General features: G+C 45.3%; 2 protein-coding genes and 1 non-coding gene across 11 annotated transcripts in view; 1 reads left to right on the top strand and 2 right to left on the bottom strand.

Moving 5' to 3' along the window:
- The first annotated feature begins 227 nt into the window (after positions 1-227).
- Positions 228-18,279, top strand: FSD2 (fibronectin type III and SPRY domain containing 2). Of its 4 annotated transcripts, none has more exons than XM_042039296.1 (13): positions 228-397; positions 4,004-4,802; positions 4,882-4,977; positions 6,017-6,250; positions 7,534-7,556; positions 8,530-8,651; positions 9,647-9,802; positions 10,557-10,691; positions 11,440-11,593; positions 11,986-12,119; positions 13,704-13,836; positions 15,948-16,124; positions 16,849-18,279. In XM_042039296.1, exons 2-13 carry the CDS (start codon positions 4,044-4,046, stop codon positions 17,099-17,101), a joined length of 2,376 nt encoding a protein of 791 aa, XP_041895230.1. In that variant the 5' UTR covers positions 228-397; positions 4,004-4,043; the 3' UTR covers positions 17,102-18,279. The 4 variants fall into 4 exon arrangements, with proteins under 4 accessions (XP_041895230.1, XP_041895228.1, XP_041895229.1 ...); XM_042039294.1 differs by lacking the exon at positions 228-397 and adding an exon at positions 1,843-2,079; XM_042039295.1 differs by lacking the exon at positions 228-397 and adding an exon at positions 1,843-2,378.
- Positions 18,131-24,395, bottom strand: part of PDE8A (phosphodiesterase 8A) — a 154,842-nt gene continuing 148,577 nt past the window's right edge. For all 6 annotated transcript variants that reach the window (XM_042039290.1, XM_042039288.1, XM_042039292.1 and 3 more), the window contains 4 exons: positions 21,971-24,262; positions 21,316-21,436; positions 20,302-20,371; positions 18,131-19,325 (listed from right to left, as the gene is read on the bottom strand). The gene's annotated coding sequence lies outside the window, so the exon portion shown is untranslated. The remainder of the gene's footprint in view (positions 19,326-20,301; positions 20,372-21,315; positions 21,437-21,970; positions 24,263-24,395) is intronic.
- On the bottom strand, positions 20,537-20,667 carry LOC121670072. Its single transcript, XR_006018020.1, has one exon.

The following is a 24,395-nucleotide window of genomic DNA, read 5'->3' as shown; positions in this document are numbered from 1 at the left end:
GGTTGCTCAGAGCTCCATCCAGCCTGGCCTTGAGCACCTTCAAGGATGGGCCAACCACAGCTTCCCTGTGCCAGGGCCTCGCCACCCTCACCGCCCAGTAAAGAATTTCTTCCCAATATGTAATCTAAAACTACTCTCAATTTGAACGCGTTCCCCCTTGTCCTGTCAGTACGTGCTCTTGCAAATAGTCTTGCCCCATCTTTCCTATGTATTTCGTTCAGGTACTGGAAGGGGAAAGCTTTGTGAAATAAACCACTGTTTCTGTGAGGAGTGGTGGGCAGGGAGCACGGAACACAGCCCTGCATTTATGCCGCTGCCTGAGGGGCAGTTTTCCTCCAACCCATCATTCCTGTGGTCCTCGCAGAAGTCCACGAGTTGTTGCTTTCTGCAAAGCCAGGTAAACCCCCACATTCCTTCCCCACGCTGCCTTGAGCCAGCACCCGAACCTTGGGGCCCTGCACCCACAAACAGCCAAAGGGTGCCTGTCCTGACACCTAGCTCAGCCCCAAGGTCACCGTGCTTTGTATAAATGCCACCCAAACGCTGCCTCACAGGCACCGAGGGGAGCAAAGAGCAGCGGTGTGAGTGAATAAGAGCAGTGTCACTGCTCTCTTATTCAGGCCTGTGTCCAAGGTAGAATGTAGTTCACTATCCACCAAGTGTTATATTCCAGTCTTTGGCAGCAAAGCTGACACTGCTTATTTTTTGAGAAATTAAGGTCTACAAGGTAGCGTAGCTTAACACAAAGCAAAAATAAGCTCTCGTTTGAAAAATTAATCAGATCTGTCAGACAGCATAAATGTAAATGTTTCAGTAAGGGCTGCATTACTTTTGTGAAAACACTTCTACTCTAATCTCACAGATGATAGAAGCACTGTTAGTGGTAATGAGATCGTGCCTACATGGGCAATTAACTTGTGATTCCTCACCAAACAGCAAACAATTGCACAGCTAGAAAAGTGAGGAAATGACACCAAGATAATTGGAAAAGGAGGAAAAAGCAGAGCTGTGTCAAGATCTAATAGACATTGTCCCTTGTGGTATCCCCTGAGCTCAAGCCATATATAATACAACATTCTCAAACGTGCTTAAAAATGTATTGCCAGCAAGGCTGGCTCAGTAGTGTGTTCACAAGCAGCAGCCTGTGTGTGCTGGGCAGCTGTGGGTTTGAGCAGATACGCAAAGCTGGAGTGCTACAGCAGTCACAATAGTCAGTGGTAATACACAGCCTGGTTTTTATCAGGTGTACCCCTACTGAGCGCAGACTGAAGGGATATGTTCCTATGAAAACCTCCCTAGCAGGGCCATTGGCCCCTTTCTTCACTGTAATTAGCTTTCCAGAGGTCTGGCATACACACACAGGGTGAGGATGTATGCATATGTATAACAGGCATATGCAACAGTATGATTTTTCTTTTCTAAATTCTAAATTTTAATCTTTTTTTTCCAATATATGATCATGATTCCAACTCAGCCCATAGAAAAGCTCCTGCTAATTTGAGAGAGGACTTTACCAGTAAGTGCTTGCAAAGAACAGAACAGATACTTCCACTAAGTTGTGCAACTCTGTAAGCACATGTCCAGCCATGTGAGTTGTTTGCACGTTTTGTGTATCCCACACAAAATACTCTGCCTAACACCCCAGCCTTGGAAATCACACCCAGAGGCAATGACTGAGCTCTGCAGGGTTTATTAATACCACCTCCAAAAGTGAGAGGGTACTCTGACTTTAGTGAGGGCTCTGTAACTGTTCTAAGTACTTCAGATCCAGGAATCAACCTTCAGAGCCTTTTCTCAGTGTATGACATTCATCCTGGTGACACTCAAGTAGCACGCTGCTGAAGGACAGCTGGGGCACATCTATATTTGTGCCATTGCTCATTGCTGGCATGTGCCTATCTGAGCAAAGAGGCAGGGTAGGGTTACTGCAATAAGTCTTCCAACTGCAGTCATAGGAAAGTGGAAAGGAATTGCTTTCGTATGAATTAATTTTTACTAGGGGGAATAGAAGTTAACTTTGATGCCATCTGATCTATCAGAAGAATTTATGACGTCCTAAGATAGAAGGCAAGTTTTTAGGTAGTAACATTCTTTGTTGTTTATTTACGATAATTGACGGTCACGGACTTAAACGTGCTTCATGTAATTTTATCTGTGCCTGCAAAGCAAGCAAACACTGAGCAATCATCTGAAAATCTTAATTAGGCAGCAGGATTGCAGACAAGCTTAATTATGCTTATTTTAATATATTTTATTTCATTTTGGTAGGAAAACTACATGTTAATTCACTTTTCTAATTAGTAGTAGCTTCTAAAGCAAGCCTTATTGTTATAATTATGGGGAAAAAAGTCTTTGCGGGAGCCAGACAACATTTTCTGGTATGTGTCAAGACCTCTTCTCTTTATAAAATGTTAGAATTTGCATGATTTATTTTACTGCCTTTAGCATAAATAGTATTTCTGCCTAACCAGTGTTTTTGTCTATAGTAGGATATTGTTAGCTGTAGAATCCACACCCATGTCTGCAGTGCCAGAAGACACATGGTGAACTTCTGTGTGGGTTTTCTTACAGATCCGTAAGGCTGGACTCAGCCAGGGATATAAAACCAGAGAGTGCAAAATGTCTCAGTATTTTTCACTGGTTTGGGAAGCTGCTTTCTAATAAGTCACTGATTGTGTTGACTCTGTTAGCTAAGCAATTCTCAGGAAAATTAGTAAAGTATTGCTGAAATAACTTTGAGGAAATAGCAGCTACTCAAAACTAAAAAGACCATAAAAAGTAGTTTGAAAGCAAACTTATGTGAAAGCTTATCCAGAAGCTCTGGTAACATTGATGTCTGACCGATCTTTTGGCTTTTTTTTTTCTGTGAGAAAGTGATTTTAAAGATTTCATATGCTTCACTTAGCTAGGACTAGATGTAACTACAGATTAATTGATATTCAGCTGAAATTTTTCCATGAACTCTTTTGCTTGTGGTACTAAACTGCTGATGAAATTGATCTGAGTAGTTTTGTAGCCATGATTCCATTCATGCTGGTGAGCAGTGGAGGACTGTGGGGAGGTTTCAGCTCAGAGAGATCTCTGACTCTGTACTAGCATTATTTCACTGCTGTTGATACAGGCTGGTTGGAAGGAGTGGGCTTGGGGAATCAGCATTAAAATTGCCTTTGCACTTTTAATGTTGTCCCATGTGCATCTGCTTTATCGTACAGATTTGTATGTCACGTGCACATGCTCTTTTCACACCTCCCTCCTTGCACAGAATGGACAAAATATGCAAGGTTGGGGTCAAAGCAGGCATCTCTCAGTGCAGAGGTCAATGCCCTGCCTTGCTCCCTAGTTACTGCATGCTTCATATGTTAAAATATCTATTTTTCACAGCACATGAGAAGCCCCAAAGGGCAGTATGTTTTCTCTGCAGTATTTTTTAGAAAGGACCCAAGACCTGGACTCAAGTTTCAGTATTAAGAATGGCAGCTTAAAAAATCCAGAACAGGACTTTTCAGGGCATTTACTAGTGTGTTCTGTGGCATCAGTGGTCACAACAGAGGACATTCTACATTATGCCTGACTGACAGTTCAGAAAACATGCTTGACAGCAGCTGAAGGGCAAGCAGACTTCAAACCAGGCCATTTCCAATTGCACAGAACAGCATTAACTGTGTCTGAAGCACAGTCACAGTGTTGAGCTGAGGACAGGACTACTCCACAGTTTGGAAATCAGGCATCAGGGTCACAGATGAGCCTCAGAAAAGAGGGTGCACACCAGAGACAGCTCTCTGTTGTGCTTTGCACTGAGGTGAGAAAAAAACAAGCTTTCTGTGGCTTCCTTTCAGAAGCTTCACTTACAGAGTGAAGGTACTGACTTTGGTCTTTCCCATGCCTACCTCCAGAACCTGAGCAGTCCTCAGCCAAATCTATTCCGTATATATACTTTTAAGCAAGAAAACCTCATGCTTGATATCTAAGTATGTAGCTAAAGATCTTTCTTATCTTTTACAAGCTTGAGACTCACCATCTCAGAAGCCTCGCTGAGGATACCAATGTCATCCAGATCTGGCAGCACGAGAGACTATGAGACCAGTGGCCAGTCATGCGATCATTCAGCTTCCCCACCAGTCCCAGAGTCTAGTGACCCTGAGACTGAAGGTTTGATATTTTATCACATGGATCTTTATGGATCAAAGGAGAGGTTTGATATCTTTCCTGAAGAGCTCTCTGGTCGAGGAGACAGATCTCTGGGGGATACGAGAAGGGAATTTGCATTGAGTAGTGAAAAAGTTCAGCGCCCGCCAGAAGCTGGCTATGACTTGGAAAAGGAGGTTGCAGAGTTGGCTAAGATGTATGGACTTGATGAGGATAGAGAAAAAGAGCTTGAGCTTCTTGAAGGACATCTGGAGAAGGTGGAGAGCAGATGGCCACCTGCTCGCACCGAAAAAGCAAGATCACAAGGCTCCACATATAACTCATCAAAAAGCAGGTCTTCAGTGAAAGATCCAAGTCAAAGCACAAAGCAACAAGGACTTCCTGATGAGGCTTCTCAAGGTGAAAATCAGAGCAAAGCCAGAGCAGATGATGAGGCTGAGAGCAACATATGGTCCAGAGGGGGGCTAAGCAGTGGCGGCATGTCAGATGAGTGGAACAGTCAGGCTGTCAGTGAGGAGGAGGAGGAGGAAGAGGAAGAAGCAGCAGATGTTTTTTGTTCTACCTGCAAGATACCAATCCGAGCTTTTGACAAACTATTTGGTGAGCACAAGGATCACGAGGTTGCTCAGCTCCCCAATGCCGTGGAAAGTGAAAAGGTGAGAGTAACACAGGTGTACCATGGTGCCTCTAAAACTGTTTTCAGACATAGTAAGAATCACACTGGGTGTTTTGTAGGAGGAGATCCATAAAAACATGTGCAAGTTGGAAGAACAGATTGCTCAGATGGAAAATGTTGCCAGCCATTTGGAGGAAATCTTCATCACTGTAGAGGTAAGGCATTTTTTCTTAGGCTAACTTTATGGTAGTGGGGCTAAACAGTTTTGACAGTCATACTGACATTCGTAGTGCTCAGTTGTTAATGAGGTGAGTACTTACAGTACCAGAGCACAGTTATCTTGGGGTTTGCCTAGATTCAAGTACTCAGGAAAACTCATCCTAATTATTTTTTCAAGTGGGCTAGTAAAACCACATTTATAATTTGCACAGAAATTTGCATTCAGAAATAAAGTGGCCACCACTCGTGTCATCTTACTTTTAAACGGCCAAAGAGCTGTGATCTAACTATCCATCCAGAGTGCAGCAGTGTGTTCCCTCAGCTTCATTCACAGAAGTGTCAGATCCAGACAAATCCTTGGACGAGTTGCTTCAAGCTGATGACTTCAAGAATTGTGCTCCTGCTGTCAGCTTGGCCCCAGGGAAAGGAGGTCAGCCGGCAGCAAGTTCAAACTGAAGCAATAACTCAAGGCACTACGGTCTTTTCTCTGCTGCATGTGGCACAGGAGGACATCAGTGCCTGAGCAGTGGCAGTAAAGCCTTGCCTGCTCCTTAAATCTTCCTTCCTAATGCTTTTTCCAGCTGTGAGTGAGGATACCAGCTGCTCAGCTCCCTCAGCACAAATCCATGAACCCCACTGAGTTGCCATGGTTTCTTCCATGGAAGGATGTGCTCGACTGTGTTGGTGGAAACGCTTGTGAGATTATGGCTGGGATATATCCTAGTTGTGCTCCCTGGGTTTACGTTCCCTTACATCATTGTTCTTGTTGTAATTTCTGTTGCTCTTATGCCTGGAACAAAATCCAACACTTTTGTGCCTCGTTGGAGGTGACTTATCAGAGCAAACCCCTAAAAATGCACATTAGTCAAATTACAGCCTCTGTGTACTGGTACTGTGTCCTAGTTTTGTGAATTAAATCATGACACATTACCTCTCTGGTAAGGAGAATTTTAGGCAGACCAGAGTAAGATTTTCCTCTGGATGACCTATGGATCAGGCTTGATGCCAAGCTACAAACCCTCAAATGCCTTGCAGGAAAATTTTGGGAGGCAGGAGAAGAACTTTGAGGTGCATTACAACGATGCAGTGCAAGTGCTTGCTCAGAAGTATGAAGAACAGCTGGATGCACTGGGAGAAGAGAAGAGGCAGAAGCTGGAAGCTCTGTATGAGCAGCTGGTCAATTGTGGGAAACATCTTGACACCTGCAAGGAGCTGACAGATGAAACCCAGGAGCTTTTCCTGGAAAATGACAAAGCTGAATTTATGAAGGTAAAGAGCTTTAACTGTCAAAGCCCCTTCTCAGTGCTTTTTGCTGCTTGCAAGTAGTCCCTATCTGAGAAGTCCCAAGCAACTTTATTGCTAGGGAGAATTTGGGATGCTCAGTCCATGGTGCTGTCACTGCTCCAGTTGCTTGGCATGGTGGCATTGACTTAGTAGGGCAACAGAATGGGGACAAAATGCAGAAGCAGAAGTTTGTAATTTGGATGCTCATTGATTTGTGAGTCACTCTGGAGTTCAGAGAGAAGATATCTTGCTGAAATGCTTGTCTGGGGAAACTCTGGAAGCACTTAGTGTTCCTTGCCTTGTGCAGGTTCAGCTCTCTTGCTCTATTCTGGGCTCACAGCAGGCAGGCTGATGCAATCACTTAAGAAGATGTTTCCTATTCTTGCTCATTTTGGAGGAAAGTTCAGCTGAACAGGAGGTTCCAAACTAATCAAGAGCTCCTGCAAAGTGATGGATGAAATCCCACTCTTGAGGTGGTGCCAAGAAGGTATTTTTCTTTGGCAGGTAGAAAAATAATTGGAAAAAAATGAGAATTTTCACTGATGATGAGTGATTGCTCTAACCTGAGCTGTCCTGTGACTCAGGTGGGTGGGAGCATTTCTGTAGCACAGTGACAGTAACTTCTGAACTGGACAACAAACAAATCTCATAACACCTCCAGTCTACTCCAGTGGGTCAGTTTGCTGTGTGACTCCAACCTGCTGAGTTCTTCACGTGAGCTGACTTTTCCCCATTCCTCTGCATCTCTGAAATGCAAAGATTTTCTGCAGTATTTTCTCCTTAGCTTGTAAACAGTTTTACATCACCCCTAAGAACCATTATTCATCAAGAAGTGAGTACCTGTTGGTCATGAGCTCTCAGCTGCTTAGATTTCTCCAGGGACTGTACATCTGCCTTCCAGTTACATGCACTGCTCAGACTCCCTCCAGTGCAAACCATTTCACTGAGTTCTTTTGCCCAGCTGATTTTGGTTTTTGTTTGTGAGGGATCTGCTGGCACTTCGGACAACCAAGGGAGGAATTGGTCTAAAGTCTAGATGGGCAGACACTGATGACTACCTGATAGCGCTCATTATCTTACTGTAAATTCAGCCAAGATCTGTCCATTTGAATAGACTGGGCTGGCTTTGTTCTCAGTGCTGGGTGAGAGCCAATTACTTCACTCCAAGGGCTGCATTTGGGGCAATTTATGTAAGACAGGTCAACAGCATGATGTAGTCTGACTCTGGACTTTTCTATCTTTAACACTCTCTCTTTTTTTCCCAACAGGCAGCAGTAACCATGGTTGACAGGTAGTATCACAGTCTGGGATTTTGTGTCACATTTCTTCCTGCTAATTGGATGGGTTACTGGAGACACTTGGGTGTTTTGGACTTTGTTCAGGCACACAAATGTTGTCTAAGCCACTAGAGCTGCTGAAATATTTAGTATTTTTGTTTTAAAGTGCATCAGAAAAAGTTGCTCTAAGAACACTCAACACTTGTTTGGATCCAATTTCAAGAAATCCGAAAGGAGAGTTAGAGCCTGAATAAATCAGTGTTTTCAGCTTAGTAATAAGGAACTAATTTCACTGAGAAACAGGATTGCTAAAGCTCTTAAAAGAAATGCTCTGGATAGAAATGAGACTAAAACTGAGCTCCCTAAATATACTCTAACAGGCTTATGCATGCATTAATATAGTGGGGTAGAAAGTCAGGCTGTGGGAGCTCAAAACAGATACTGAAAAATCTTGGAGCAATTGGAAGAAGTTTTAGGGCACACTAAATCACATGCAAGAATCACCCTCTTAATTGATTGTTATTGTTCATGAAAACACATAGAAAAGATACCCCTTTTTTTCAAATTTACAACACCTGGAGCCACGAGGTCCTGAATTAGGAATAGTGGAAATTCAAAATAAGGAAAGGTATGGTGCTGATAGGGCGCTTCCCACAGCAAGGTGCTGGGCACACCTCACTCCCTGGCAGCACGCTGTGTGCAGCCAGCTCTCTGCAGGAGCAGGGCACACAAGGGTGGCCCTCAGTGCCAGCAGCAGCCAGCTCTCTTTGGCATCTTGGAGCACTGATGGCCATGTATCTCCAACCTATAGGCACAGGGAGGCTGAGCTTCTATAGCTATGAAAACACTGGAAATTATTTTTTAGGAAATAGATGTTAATTTGAAGTCTGCTGTTCTTTTTCTCTTACCAATAGGTATCATAGACAGATATCTCTGACACTATGGTACTTCCAATTATTCATTATTTTTTTCCCCCTACAATTACAGGCTGGAAGACTTCTTAAAGAAAGAAGTGGATTTAGAGCTTTCAACACTGCCAGAGTTTGAAGAGCGGGTCATAGACGTCTCTGAAGTTGAACAACTAATGAACTCCATTAATGCTATTCCAGGTACTCTTCCTAACTGATCATTATTTCAGACCTATTTACATTTAAGTAAGGATATGTATTAAGCATTACTTCTTTTAAAGGAGATCTGCAAAGGCAGAATTAACTTCTCCCTAGTTTTCCTTCTAGTTTTTTTTTTTTGTTTACCTATATATACAGAGATGCTGGAAGATATTTTTGGATATTTTTTCCCATTTGTTTTGAAATAAAATTACCAGAATTACTGTTAAATTGGGATTTCCTTGCTTTTGCTGCATGATTTCCTAGAAGACTCATGAAGATTACCCCCTTCTGTTGAGGGGTCAGGCATGCTTAGTTGGTAATAACTTGTCTTACCTTGTAGTTGCTTGAACAAAATAGAGAGGAACCCCAGACTATTTTAAATAACTTACACAGCTTCTCTTGGTAAACAGATTTCAGCGACTTATTCCTCTGCTATTTAGCAAGCATTTTTTCCCCATAATCCACAGGAAACAGCACAACATAAACAAATTTTGAGTAGCCAAAAAAATCCCAAAAATTTTAAATCTTTTCTGGTGCATCACAAATAGTCAGAAAGAACAATATTCTTTTTTTTACACCCAATGCTCTCTTTTCTTAACATAAAATGGCATTTGGTTCATGTTTGCTTGTGCTGCTGACCCCCTGTTGTAGAGCTTTTCCCTGATCCCCAGGGTGGCTGGCAGCAGTGGCAGATGTTGTGCTCACTGGAACAGCCCTCAGAGCAGGGGAGGCCAAGTTTACAGAGAAGGGGTAGGCTGAGGCTTATTTATTTTGTTGTTTTGACTTTGATTTGAAGCAAGACTACTTCTCACACACCAGCGACCTGATTATCATCTGCAACTGTTTACAGAGTCAGCTCCTGACTTTTCTCCATGTGGGAAGAATATGACCCTGTTCAGTGCCAAGGCTTTGTGCAAACACCTTTGTGAGAGGAGAGGTACAACATACATACCATGATTATACATTCAAAAACTGACCTGTTTTCCCCTCTGCAGCTCCTTGTGCCCCTGTGATCAATCCACAGGCTCCCAATGCAGCAACTGGCACCTCACTGAGAGTTTGCTGGGGCCTCTTCTCAGATGACACTGTGGAGTGCTACCAGCTGTGCTACAAACCAGTGAGCAATGAGATGCACAGTGATGAGCAAGCAGGTAAGGAGGCCTGGGCCCAAGGGGACACCTCAGCCCTCCATTGGCAAACCCAGCTGATTCCAAAGTGCCTCTGCACGCCTTGTGCACTCTGCCACCAAAACTGTCATATCTGCCACCACCATCTGCTTTGTCCCTCTTCCCCTGCCAGGTCTGCCATGCTGCCAGCTGCAGCAGGACCAGTCACAGGAGCAAAGACAGGACATGGCAGCAGCAGGGATAGCAGGAATGGAAAGGGGACAGTGGATGGAGCCAGGAGGATTTCTGGAGTGTGGGCACTGCATTAGACACACATGCTGCATCCACAGCAAAGCACAGTATTTTAAAAGAGCAAATCATCATATCACCAGCACACCCACTGAAACCCCCAGATGATTTTACAGCTTATCTTAGTGCTAGTAATAGGCTGTAACTCCCTAAGATGCACAGGCATACAAAGAACATTCAAAAGTGGAAGCCAGTAGAGTGCCAATGGCCAGTTGAGAAAGAAAAGCAGAAGCTATCCAAATTTTATAGGATGAAGAATGAGAAATGAGTAGTAAAATAGCTTCATCTTTTGTCCCATCTGATTTATGCTGCTTTAGAGGAAGGCATTGTAAAACTGCCTGACAGCTGCTCAAAGGGTGTGGAGCACAAGGAGCTCTCTTGGACCCAGCACACAAAACAATGCACCCCAACTCCACGATGTGATGCAGCTCTGGGGAAGAGTGGGCAACTGTGTAAAGGCACTGTAAATGCTTTGTTGTTGTCATTTCAGAGCATACACTGAAAGTCAAAGAAACATACTGTACCATCACTGATCTGGTGCCAAATACACAGTATGAATTTTGGGTCAGTGCTTTAAATGCCTCTGGTATCAGTCCACCAAGTGAAAGAGCAGTTTATGTAACAGGTAAAAATATTTTATTCATATGACTTTGTGACCTTCATAGTGAAATTCAAAATCATCTCTGAATTTTATGCCAGTAATGTTTTCTGGGCACTTTCTTTCTTCTGATGTATGCCTACTGACTGCATGGGAATTCCTTACTTTTATTTGGAGAGCCTGTCATGCCAATTGTCCCTGTCTTAGAATGGAAGAAACAGAAGCAGAGAGACAAAATAACTTATTTAAATGCAAGCATGTAGACCAGCTGTGAATAAGGTTCAAGTTTCCTGGTTCTGACAGATGAATGCCAGCTCTTCTTTTATTGGCCTATAGGTATTTTGTGGATTCACCTGTTATGCTGTTCTTTTTAACTGCAGTGCAGTCAAGGACATTGTGTGAAATCCTGACATCAGATTGAGCAAGTCAGTGTGAGACCTTCAAGTACTTGTTCCAGATATCTTTGACATCTCAGAACAGAGAAGAGATGCACTTTTATGACAAAGATAAAACTAATGATAGAAACCAGCTGTGTAATCAGTCTTTATGTTACTTCTCTGTTTAATTCTCTTGGAACCTTTATACTCCAAATGAAGTCTTTAACTAGTACTGTCAATCACTCTACCTGCTGTTTATTGTCCATTGGGGAGGCAGGTTTCTTTAACTATACAGTATTAGTAAACAATGGTTTTCTATTTTTTTAAGTCTTCAAATCATGTTGGTTGCAAACATCTTCAAGCAACAGCTTAGAATTGTTCTTTTACCTACTTTTTAGCTCCTTCACCACCTACCATAAAGAGTAAAAAGATCCGAAGCTGTGAAAATGCAGCACTGGTGTGCTGGGAATCCAGAGACATTAACCCTGTTGATTCCTACACGGTTGAATTGTCCAAGCTGACAGATGAAGAAAATGATGATACTATTACTGAGTGAGTTACTCTTCTATTGAGCCCATGACCTGTAGAGATGAAACCATTTCAATCATGTGGCATCTAATAGGACTAAGAAAGGACCCATGACCTTCTGGTGAATTGACATTTATAAATAATCCTCTTAGTAAAACTAGTTGTATAAATGTGAATCAAAAATTAGTATATGAGAATTATGGGTATGGGAAAAGGGCAGAAGCAAATGTAAAATGTAAAAATCTGCAGTCTGCCACAGACTCTCTCTTGCCCTGCTACTGACAACAGTACAAGGTAAAATGTTGTTGATGGGTTACAAGAGAGGTGTAATTTCTTCTTTGTTGCTCAGAAAAATAATCTCGAAGATCTACCTTTGTTCTCTACCCTATCATTTTCCATGGATTTATCTTCTGTAGATCTATTGTTGGAATCCCTAACTGTGAAGTCCTAATTCACCTCCAGCCGACTCAAAAGTATCACATCTGTGTCAGAGCCCAAAACCTGGGTGGCTCCAGTGAAAGAAGTGAACCTGTCCTGATACACACCACAGGTACTGTACAGCTTGGAACAACTCCAGCAGCCTATTGTAGCATTACCTTAACAGAAAGATTCCTGCTGGTTTCGATGGCCTCTGGACCAGGTCCTAATCTCTTTCATCTAATTACACACCTGGTAACCTTTTAGGAATCAAAAAACCAACTTCTTGTGACAGTAAGTGCATTGCTTTAGCTCTGTAATTTATATTATTGCTGTCTGATACATTTGATACTTGAAAGTTACTAATTTCTAAACATTTTAATAGACAGTATCAACCCAATGCCCACATATTGCCAGCCTGCAAAGCACTGACACACCAGTGAGGAAAGCTGTAGTGTGATTTTACTTCAGAGATTATCATGTAGTGAAGCTGCTGCTGGAAAGTATGGCTGAGACAGCACTTTCTAGAGCCATTTAGCAGACACCAGTGCTCACCTTCATCACTGCTGCAATGACACTGCAACTTCACCGGCTCGTCTCAAATCTCCCACACCACTCCCAGATATGTTCACACCTTACCTGTGTCTCTTCTGCCCTTACCTTCTGTGAGAGATTTGCAAATTGTATTTGTTCAGCAAGATGACCACCCAAGGTTATGTTTCAGTAAAGCTGTCTGCCACACAGCAGTGACGCCACAGAAAAGAAATGCTCATCCTTAAATCCCTGGAGAGGAAGACGGTCATTGTGTTACCATCGTTTGTGTGTATTCCAACTGCTTAAATCAAACTCAATATTTGAAATTGCCCATTCTGTTTGCACAGCATGTGTTTGTTTTCAGCAGCACATGCCTGTAATTGCCCTGTCATTGTTTGTATTGTATTTGCAATGAAGTAACTTGCAGTTTGATTACAATGATTTCATTTGGGATTACCATGGGGAGATTTATCTTTTCAGAGTCTACATTATGCAAACAGCTGATGCAAATTGATCTGTCAGCTGCAAGAACCCACCTCCAACACTGGGAATGGCCTTTGATCCTTTCTGGGGTGGATAAACAAGCACCAAGTACACACAGCAGCTGTGCCACTCGTGGCTACTCCTCAGGGCCCAGTGCATCAGACCTGCTCTGTGAAGTCTCTGCAGGGAGAAAGGCAGAAGCATTTGTATCCTGGGCTGGACTTACCTCTCTGAGGGCTCATCTGACCAGGGAGGTGCTGAAGCATGAGGGATCCTTTCTCTTCAAACTGTGCCCAGCATTTATGTGGATGTGTGAGGCCATGGAGGCTCCTTTAAGCCCCCTTTCTCATTTCAGTGATTAAAAATAGATTACTTGAAACCAGACAGTCCATTGCAGGGATGACCCCTCATCTCTGAACAGCTACTTCCTGCACAATGCCTGCAGCTTTGAGCCCTGGAGGGGTTCAAAACCAGGCTAAGTCCCCTGCTTTTCACAAGGCTGAAACTAAACAGTGTTAAGCTGTAAAACACCCATTTATTAGAAAAACTTTAAAATGATCTTGTCCTCTCCATATCAGCCACAGATTCTTTCTAGAGCATTGGTGAATCTCTTTGTGGACCCAAACATTTCATACCCTTGCTGCAAATCCTAATGCTATAAGGAATTACTGGAGTTATCCTCAGGCATTTTCTCTTGCAGGCACCTGCTTCTACCTCAATGAGGACACAGCCCATCCTTTACTGGCAATTCTAGATGATGGATTTACCATTTCATGTGATGAACTGGAAAACCCAGAGTGTGATCTGCCTGTCTATGATAACAGCTTTACAAGGTATACAGAAGCATTTCAGTTTCTTTGGTTTTTTTAACAGGTGCCAGGAAATGTCTAATGGGGCTTTCAGCAGCTCTGCTTAATTTTTTGAGTTGAAATCTCTCTCTCCAGCTGCTCTTTGGAACTTGGAAGATAAAGCAAGTTCTTAAAGAGGATTACAGATGCAGCAGCCACAATTATGTACAAGCCTACTTACATGTCTGGCACACTGAGCTAAATTCGAACAGGTATTTAGGTGCCATAACAAATGCTAAGGAAAGGAGAGGGATCCGAAAACTTACCTCTTGCTGAAAAATATAACTGATACTATTTGGACCAACAGGTATTACTTTCAAAAAATAATTAGGCCCTTTGCCACTGAAGTGAGAGACTAAGCTTTCCAAAATGCCTATTTCCAGTCAAAACCACAGAAACACCATATAACCAGGATAGGCATCTGCATCCCAGGATAATACAAGTCTACAACTTAGTCCCTCCATGGAAATGCAGTGTTACTAGAGGGCTTGGTAGAAAAGAGTTGGGAGACTGGTGATCCTATTAATTAAAGCCATCAGGGTAATCTTAAACAGGATTTCATCCCACTTCTACAGGATTCTTTTATGTTTCATGTCAACAGCCAGAACTGGCACTCATCTCATTTGAAGGCTGAGGTTTTGGTACCACTATGAACTTTCACATGAACTTCTCATGCCTAACATTCATACTGCAAGGAAATTACATGGCAAACTCTTCTTTCTGAAGTTTCTGTGGTCTCCTAAAGGCTGATGTATTTCCTAACCGTGGCAGCTTCTTCAGTGCAGCCCAGGTTTGCCTTGGTGGCTTTGCAGCTCTCATTACTACGGTCATGTTTTGTTCACAGATGTTTACCCATCCATTTTGCATCATTCCTTTTCCTTCTCAAGCAGTAGCAACACAGCCCCTCTGAGTCCTGATTTCAGCAGCCTTTAAGCTGTTCCCAAGACATTTACATGCACTTGTAATGAACTGTACACTGACTCTAAGCAAGTGCAGCTGCAGAGGCAGAGTACAGCTATTGTGTTCTGCATGCCCATCCTCACACACCAGGCCCTCCAAATGCTGAGTGCAGCTCTCAGCATTGCCTAGAAGAGCTCAGTCTGCCAGCAACATCCTTTTCTTTTGTAACTTACAACTTTAGACACTACCATAGAAACATAAAAGTTGTACGTGTTTGAAACCTGCTGTCCCCCTTGACAATGACAGCTAATACACCATATACTTTCCCTGAGAAAAAGCTGAGGTGTAATCTTACAGGACTCATGTTCCCACCTTAGAGTGTTTCAGAAGCATTTGGAATGAGTTATTTTGCCCAATTGTCTTGCTTCAGAACCTGTGTTTTTGCACATTTGCATCTTCAAAGCATCCAGTTCCTTGCATCTTCAAAGCACCCAGTTCCTTTGACTCCAAGACTGTGCCAGTAAATCAAGCTGCAGGGTCTCTCTGTAGCACATTGTCTTTGTCTGTCTCTATTACACAACTTTCAAAAGAGTTATTTTCCGCATCGTTCCTATCATTCATTTCATGGCCCAGGTACCAGCATATTACAAGTTCCCCTACCGTGTTCAATTCTTCCTGATCTCTCCAAACACAGCGTAGACAGGTTTCCTCCTCCCCAGCTGCCCCAGGAACTTCATGCTGTTACAGTGCTCTGTTCCTAATGGTGAGTAACATTCAAAACCCTGCGCTGTTTGGAAAGAAAATTCAAAATCTGTAGACTTTTTTCCCCTGCTATGCTGGGGTTCACCAGAGCCTTCTCTTTTTTAACAAGTAATAACTTTCGTAGAAAACCCAGGCAGTATAGGATGCTGTTCTCCCTCTTCCTGGAAGTGCCCAGGACACTCATTTATACAAAGCAACCCACAAGTAAAAACAGGGCAGGTGTCACAAAGAAACCTGCAGGCTGGGTGTCAGCTCCTCAGCATGTGGAATTCACTGGAGTCAAAAATCCACACAGCACTGCTAAGGAGACAGGAAAAGTGGCTTTTGTTTATTGCTATGTAATGTCCAGGTATATACATACCTGAACCTATCTGAACGCTGTAAAGGGCATTATAGAGAGGCCCTGCCAAAACACATCCTCCTGTCTCCCACAGATGTATTGCGATCCTGGGCAGTCTGATCCCGTTTCCAGGCAAGCATTACTGGGAGGTGGAAGTTGAAGAAGATACAGAGTACAGAACTGGTGTGGCTTTTGAGAACACTCCGAGACATGGTCACCTGGGGGCAAACAACTCATCCTGGTGCATGAGGCACATCATCACACCCTCAAGGTAAGGGCTGTGGAGGCTGCAGGTCTCTGACAGGGACACCTCTTACACCTGCAGGCAGGGAAGCAGAGAAGCCAGAGATTTTGTATCGGCTCAGACCAGGCACCAGGCACCTCTGATATTCCAGCGTTATCACTGTAAATTAGTGTTGGAAGGATAAGCAAATCCTCCTGCTTTTTTACAGAGGCATTTGGCATGGGTTATTTTGCCCAACTTTCTTGCTTCAGAACTTGTGTTTTTGCAGCTTTGCATCTTTGAAGCACCCAGTTCTGTTGACTCTGAGACAGTGCTAGTGAATCAAGCTGAAGGGTCTCTCTGTGGTACAGTGTCATTGAAATTAGACGTTGTCACATTGAAACAGGCAGTTCCAGGAACAAATCAGAATAAAATCTGAGATGCAGAATTTAACTGTAAATGTTACCAAAACCTCAGGGGGAAGACAGAGGGTAAAAGATCCGTGTAGCCCACAAACGATGTATCTGGCTAAACCCAGCTATACCCAACTGTTTTTGATCTCTGTCCTACCTATGGCAGTATGTCATACCTGCCTGCAGAAATGCCAGCTCCCCTCATGCCTCAGCTGCACTGCTGGCTCTGCCATGGACACTGGCACATTAACATCACCGCCTTTGACTCTTGTGAGCAACCTGGGCACCTGTGTGCAGCAAGTGCTTCCCTTTGACAGCAGCCAGGATGCCTTCAGCTCTTTTGTGTTTCTTGCCTACAGGCACAAGTATGAATTCCTGCACAGTGGGATGACACCTGACATCAGAATTACTATTCCTCCCAGAAGGATTGGCATCCTGCTGGACTACGAGAACTGCAAACTGTCATTTTTCAACGCAGATATTGCCCAGCACCTTCACACATTCAACTCACGCTTCCAGCATTACGTACACCCCTGCTTTGCACTGGAAACACCTGGTATCTTAAGGATACATACTGGAATTACAACACCCCCATGGACTGCCCTCCCATAACCTGTGTTCTGCAGCTACCACACCTACGTGGAACCTGCACTGAACAATGCTCTCTTTCAGCATTAACTGCTCCATCATACTCCATATAAACCAGCTGTTTCCCAATAGTAAGAGCAAAGCAACTCTGATGCAAACCAGCTGCCAGGCCTGAGCCCCTAGGAGTTTACATCCTCTGGGGAAGGATCTTAGCTGAAAGCCACCGTGGTCACAAGCTCTACTGGCATCCCAGAATTCTCATTAGAAATGGATACCATCCTTCTCAGAAGTGACAGTCACCATGCAGCACTGGCAGCTGGATCACAGTTTCCCCCAACACCCACCTGAAGCCTGGGGAACTCCCCAGTTCCAAAGCAATAGTTAATTCTACTCCTGAGTCTACTCAAGAGCTAATAACTTGAAGAAAAACAAAAATAGCAAAAGGCATAATCACTGTACAGCTGCTGGAGCTGAACACACTCCAGCCAGGAAGCTGATCTCCCCATCAAGTGTTCTTGTTGCTACATGAAGTCTGTAACACAAGGTAATCAAACACACCTCCCCCATGTGTGAGCTGTTAGTGCCTACACACCCAGTGATGCTTTCTGCAATACCCAAGCCTGCACTAGTCTCAAATGCAAGCCATTTTTACACAATGTCCATGCTTCTCATGCATTCATCCAGGGAAAATAAGATAAGATAGGCTTTTTGCAGTGCTTGACTGCCCTTACAGAGCAACCTAAAGCAACATTTTTAGCCGCTTCTTTTTGGCTATGCTCTCCTCCGCTTGACTGTATGCTCCCTCCACGCTCACAGATCTGTTCTCCTCAGCACTGAAGAATTCCACTCCAATGCTGTGCCCTTGAAGCTTTGGGTGTCCAGTGGGGCTGGAAGGACTCTGGCCCAGCACGCAGTTGAGACATCCTTGTTTGGGTTTCATTCCCAGACACCAATTAAGAGAGGCCCTGCCTGTCAAGCAAGCTTGGCCAGCTCTAAACAGCCTCATCTGTGTATGTCAAAACTACCTGAACTCAATCAAGAGTCATTAACAGAGAAGCTTTACCACAGATTTATTGCACATTCTTTACAAAAATCATTGGTTCAAGTTTCCATTCTGGGGAATAGCCAGGAACAGGCAGTGGCCTCTACAATATGCAGGGTCTCTACAAATAAACACCGTTGGCAAAACTGAAGAGATTTTACATAGAACTGTGTGTCAAAAGCTTGTCTGTTCTTCCTCAAATAGCTTTTAACAAGTCTTGCCAAAACAGGCCTTTAGAAACCACAAAAACAGGAGCTGAATATGTTGCTACAGCAGTGATTAGTACCATCTGCTCTTGGATATTTGTTTCACAAGCCTCAAAAGAAGATGGGTTTAGCAACACTGAGCTATACCACACAGGGTAATTTCTTAACCTACCAGGAATTAAGGTATTTTCAGGGCAGAAAAGGTTGTTACGGTCACTTTGTCAGACCTGCTGTAAGCAGGCCAGAGACTTTCAGTTGCTATGTCTGCCAGTGAGCAGAGCAGCTTGTGTCCACCAGGAACAAGTGTCTCAGCCAGCAACCACTGCCAGTGCAGAGGGCAGGAGGTGGCCATGTGTGCCCTGCTGATGCTGGCACAGCCATCCCAGAGAACAGCAGCTCTACAGTACAGCTCCTGTGCAGGGCATTGAAGTGGTGAGAAAGCACCACTCTTTGCTTAAAAATGTACTCCTTGACTCTGGGTCCAATTTCCACCCACTGGAACAAGTTTTACCCCTATCAGCCAAAACTAGAGCCCCACTTGTATTTTCAAGTCGATACCTGAAAGAGTGTAACACACACGTATCAGAGCAGAGGTATGAGGACTTCTGAATCTCCAAACAGAGCCTTTAATGCAGAAAGGCTGCTGGTGAACCCACCACTCCACTCCCCACCACCAGCTTTCACCTCAAGTGTTTAAACCAGAGCTGTAACCTGGCAAAATACTTTCCAAGTAGTGAACTGAACCGGCAGTCCCCAGGACTTCACAACCCTCTCGTTGGACTGTGCAAGGGCAGATTTTCTGGGCCAAATGCGAGGTGCTCAGACACCCTTGCAGTGGGACTCCAAGGTACCAAACAGCTCCGTTGTTATGTTGGCAGCTTGGTGAATCTACTGGAGAATGCAGGCCAGGAAGCTGAGTACAGAGCAGTCTGCTCAGGAGAATGACACCATGGTCATCACCAGGCATGGTACAGGACAGCTAGGACAGTGACAGAACTATCTGAAAAAAAGAACAAATACACAATAATTGGCCTCTAGGTTAAAAAGAGAAAGGGAAATGAGTTTGTATGTTCCTGTTTAATAAAAGCTTCACCTGTTGGCACTAACCCAAGCTTTTCCTCCGTCAGGAATCCCAACCCAGTCACTTAAATATTTATACAACAAAGGAAACTTGACAACTTGTGTTTCTTAAAACCAGCTGTTGGTCTGAACAATCTCTATATAAATCCTTTCCAGGGAGGCCATGACTTCCACCACAGAGGTCTACTAAGTTCATATCAATCCTGTATCTCTCTGTATTCAGTTTATTCACCAAGTCTATTCAGATTATTGGAATCCAGGGTATAGCAGTCAACTTGGAGAACTATGTTGAGCTGTTGATCTGAGACCTACTTCTCTGCATTGAAAGGTATCTCAGATGAGGCAAAACCAGTTCTTACCTCTGGCCTGTATACAGGAACTCTGGCTGAACTACATCATATGGAAGGGCAACAGTCAGTTAAAAATGAGGTGTCCTTGTCTCTAACACTATGTGCTGCAAGATACATTTTTCCTGGCACCTATTGGGTCATCGTTTTCCTGTTCCTTTTCCTTATGTGCATTTACTGGCACACAGCAAAATCTGTCCTCTGCAAAGGACAGAAGCTCATGCCTAAAGCTCAGTTTTGCCCAGCTGAAGCCCACAGGCAGTCTTCATGTGCAGCAGTGATCCAGGCATCCCTGCACAACTTGCAGTATCAGGAACTGCCAAAGGACAGGACGCCCCCAACCATGCCTCCCCCAGGAACGAACTGGGGACTTTGCCAGGGCTGCCCAAACCTCTTCAGGGTGGGCCAGAGAAGGATCCCTTTTTCCAATTCCCTGTGATTTCAAATACACCTTGCTGCCACTGGTGGGCATCACATGAAGCCCTTTCAGAAGGCAACACTGGTCTCACACAGGTTTCTGTGGCTAAAAACAGTTTTCAAACCGGTTACCGTCATAGTAGGCACGTCCAGTGTCCCTCCTCACCCAGTGCTGCAGCCGGGAACAAAGGGACCCAAGGGCCTGTGAGCAAAACCACACAGGTGAGACACAAATCAAAAGCACAAACGCAAGAAACAACACAACAGCCCTGAAATACAGTTAAACGTAGATTCAAATCAAACACACCCAACCTTTTACTACAGAAATACATGACTTTGAATTCACTCCCTCTCACGGCCATTAAAACATTGTTGGTAGATCAAGTAGGTCCTGACTTTATCTCACAGGCAGGCCTTGTTCTTCCACCATTTAATTTAGGAGGATAGTATCAGTGGAGTCAATATAATGCCACTGGCTCCACTTTCTTAGTCCTCCAGATCAATCTCCGCAAGAAACTCCTGAAAAGTCTCAGAACAGACTGAGCTCTCCTAAAGTAGACTGCAGAGCCTAACCACTCAGCCAAGAAGGCAATTCCCTATTCCCGTCTTCACAGTCAGTTGAATCTTTTTACTGTCCACCTGTTTCCCGACAGTAACCAGTATCGCTCATTAGCAGCACACAGCGAAGCAGCCAGGGACCATGCAAAGGGGAGGCTTCGCTTCCTGTTCAGACTCTACTGCAGTCCTGGGCCAGTCCAAGACACAACACTGCCTTTTCGCTGAATTTTCTCTCCATCGCGTTTATGGTGGTGTGCTCAGCTGCCAATATATACTGGGACTCAGCTGTCCTAGCCCCCCTTACTTAAACATTTTCCAAACAGGCTTATTTTTTAAGCTTTACTTGCTCTGATGGAAGCGATACTGAGACCTAAACTGCTTCATAAAACGGCTGTAAGGGCTGCACCCTCTGCCAAAAGGGTGCTCATCCCACAGCTGGAGCTAAATAAAAGCGTGTTTCTCCAGACGCGAAGCTGTGGCCTAAGCAGCCCTAGAAAGGCTGCAGCAGCGGGTCTCGGGCTACCTCACAAAACCAATCCCAGGGGCAGCGCCTCCCGGGCGGCAGCGGGCCCGGCGGGCAGCGCTCACCTGGGCCCCGGGCACGGGGCTGCGGGCGGGTGCGCCTCTTCACGGGAGCGCCTCTTCACGGGCCCCGGCCCGGCGACGGCCGCGGGGCTCCCATGTGGGACGTGCATCACAGCGGCATCTCCTGCAAGGGACACGCGGGTCACGGGCACAGCCGCGGGCAGGCCGGGCCTCCGGCCGCACGGCGACGGGGCCCTTCCGTGTGCGAGCGAGCGAGCGAGGCCGTGCCCGAGCTCCGCCGCTCTCCCGCTACCGGCCGGCCGCCCCCGGCACCTCAGCCCGCCCGAGAGGAGCGGGGCCGGGTCCCCCCGCCCCGAGATCCGCCCGAGAGGAGCGGGGCCGGGTCCCCCCGCCCCGAGATCCGCCCGCCTCACCTCGTGGCGCCGCCATTTCCCGAGCCGCGGGCGGGGCCGGTGCGCCCTGACAGAGGGCGGGGAGAGGGCGGGCGCTGCCTTCCCGCCTGCCTTCCTGCCTTCCTTCCTGCCTTCCCTCCCACTGCCTGGGCTGGGATAGTGCCTCAGACGGGGAGAGACCGCTCGAGCTACCGCGGGGGGTGGGAGCTCTATCTCTGCAGCCCCGGCCTCACTAACGCAACCTTTTCCCGAGACATTACTGACCGAGCCGGGCTCACCACGCTTGGCACCCACTTGAGCCCCACCTGCCCTCGGCTGGGCCATGGAGCGGCTTCTCCAGCGATGGATCCATCCACACACAGCTGACCTGTTGGCTCCAGCAGCCACCATCCTGTGCAGCACCTGCTGCGCTTGCCCATCTCCATTCCTTCCCAAAATATGTGTTTGATCCTGCAGACTGAAGCACGAGAATAACACCCGCTGCTGCACAGCCCTGGCTAGGCTGAGGGAGAGCCACCAGCTCTCAGCAGCTCCTGGGTGTCCACCAGCAGGGCTGGGGCCAGACGAAGCTGCTATTTCTCATTCCTGAGATGGGTGTTCCACAGCTCCCAAATCCACCTGCACGGGCGCCTGCATCCAGGCTGGGCTGGGCCAAAAGTAGCGGGTGACCTCCCTTTACTTGGAGGCATTTTGCAGCCAGTTGTATACACTCAAGTTTTCTCTGAATCTCTAAACAAAATTCCTTTACATTCCATCTCTGGCAATGGAAAGTGCATCATCAGGTGATGCCTGAGGCCACACCAACACCTCCTGCCTTGTGTCCCTGTGCTGATGTGAAAGCAGCAGCCAGGCTGCTGTAGTAGAACTATGTATTGTGCCTGTGCAGTGAGAGTCAGATATATTTCATGGTCTGGGTAATAAAATGCTTGATGAAATAAACATTTTGCTTCCCATACATGGAAGCATGTAGTTTTGAGTGAGGATTTATTAAGCCCAAAATTTCTGAGCATGCCCAAAGAGATGGCTCATACTGACATACAGGAAAGGACACTTAGGAATCAGTCCAACTTCCTCACAGTCTGTCCAACAGAAAAAGCAGCCTTTGTTTCTGGTGGAGAATTTCAAATTCAGCATCATCGCTACAGCCTGTTCTTTTGCTTTGCATTCCTCTGTGCACTAACCTTAGAGTTCATATCTGGCTCCTAAAAGAGTTAAATCAAAAGGTCAAAGGATAGACAGAAAAAATACAAACACCTATATAAACAGCTGTTTAAATTAGAAACTGATATTCTGGGGGGGTTTTTTTTGTTTTGTTTTGCTGCAAATGGAAAAGCAGCCACTGGCTTTTGGGCCATATGGTGCTGTCTCAGTCCCTCTGTGGAGTTTTGCGCATGGCAAGTATCTCATGGCAAAGCAGTGAGAGCAGGCCTGTGTGGGGGTCTCTGGCTCTCTCTGCTTGCAGCACAAGAAGAAAATCTAAGCGTAGGGTGCATCTGATCAGAAGAGGTAGAAGTAGGTCTGAACTTTGCTCAGCCACAGCACTGTGGCATTTCAGGTACACGCTATAATAACGTGACCATATATTTGCAACCAGACTTAGGACAGATTTCCTTCAGAAAGACAAAATCATATAAGTGGATCCATGGGTAAGAAGTAACACTCATAAGGCAGATTATGAACAGAACTAAGCCAGAACTAAGTGTAAGTTCACCAAAATCAATGCTCTGGGAAGGACTTTTACTTGTAAGTCCCAAAGTGTGGCTACTAGTAGGCAGATGGAAGAAATAAAACCCCAAATTCAAAGTCCCTTTTTTCAGACCACCTTCTACAAACATGATTGACTCTTGTTACAACAAAAGCAACACAAATATCACTTTGCTAATACCTACTGAGCCAGACTTAAATATGTCACTGATATTTACTTAACAAACATTGTTAGGCATGTACTCTGCTGTGGTTCAAAGAACTTGTTTATTTAAAACAGCTTATTTTAAAACAAGGCTTTAGGTTTGGGGTTTTTTTTTTGCTGTTGGGGTTTCTGTGTGGTTTTTGGTTGGTTGGTTGGTTGGTGTTTTTTGGGTTTTTTTGTTCCTGGCGTGATAGAGCAGCTAAAACTTTGTGCTTTCTGACCTTGGCTTGCCAGAGATCTGTCGTAACAGAGACAGCACATTCACTGAGTCTGCCAGCATGGATTTTGAGGGGCTGGGAGAGGCTGCTTGCTTTTTGGGCTTGGTTGTCAGGTGAGGAGTACTTCACTCTGCTCGCACAATGTCCTGGTACTCAAGCAGTTGGAGTCTTTCTCCCTCACTAGCCCCAGAAGCCGTGTCTGATGTTAAGCACGCCATTCCCAGTCCTGGAGGGGTGGCTGGGCGTCTTGCCTGTTCCTGAGCGCTCACATTCCCGCTGGATCCTTGCACTCTGCCTTACTTACGGTAAGCAGAGCCTGGCACAGCCGGCACCACCCGGCGTGGGGACAGTGCTGGCACTCCGTGTGCCCCCGCCGATGGCATTCGGCTCTCCTGGGAGTCTCACCAAGCTCGGCACACAATGGGGTGGGAGGACGAAGCTCTGCCATCTTAGGAACTCTGGCCATATCTCTGAAAAACACCAGAGACAAACCCTTATGAAAGCACCTGCTTTCTACATTTCTCTACCCATTTTTTGGCAGTCAGCAGGATCCCCGCCAGAGCCCTCAGCAGCAGCCAGGCAGCCCCAAGGACTAGGCCAGGG

Source organism: Corvus kubaryi, unplaced genomic scaffold (genome assembly GCF_017639235.1).
Source record: "Corvus kubaryi isolate FWS band 111438036 unplaced genomic scaffold, C.kubaryi_AGA036_p1.0 37394, whole genome shotgun sequence".
In the NCBI taxonomy this organism is placed as follows: Eukaryota; Metazoa; Chordata; class Aves; order Passeriformes; family Corvidae; genus Corvus; species Corvus kubaryi.
The sequence above is the reverse complement of the archived record's forward strand: the minus strand, read 5'-3'. Positions and strand labels throughout refer to the sequence as shown.

Bases quoted from the DNA above. Each gene is read 5' to 3' on its own strand.
- FSD2 (XM_042039296.1), top strand. From the start codon at position 4,044: ATGTCATCCAGATCTGGCAGCACGAGAGACTATGAGACCAGTGGCCAG. The intron at 8,652-9,646 runs GTACTCTTCCTA...TCCCCTCTGCAG, and splicing joins CTCCATTAATGCTATTCCAG to CTCCTTGTGCCCCTGTGATC. The intron at 16,125-16,848 runs GTAAGGGCTGTG...TCTTGCCTACAG, and splicing joins CACATCATCACACCCTCAAG to GCACAAGTATGAATTCCTGC.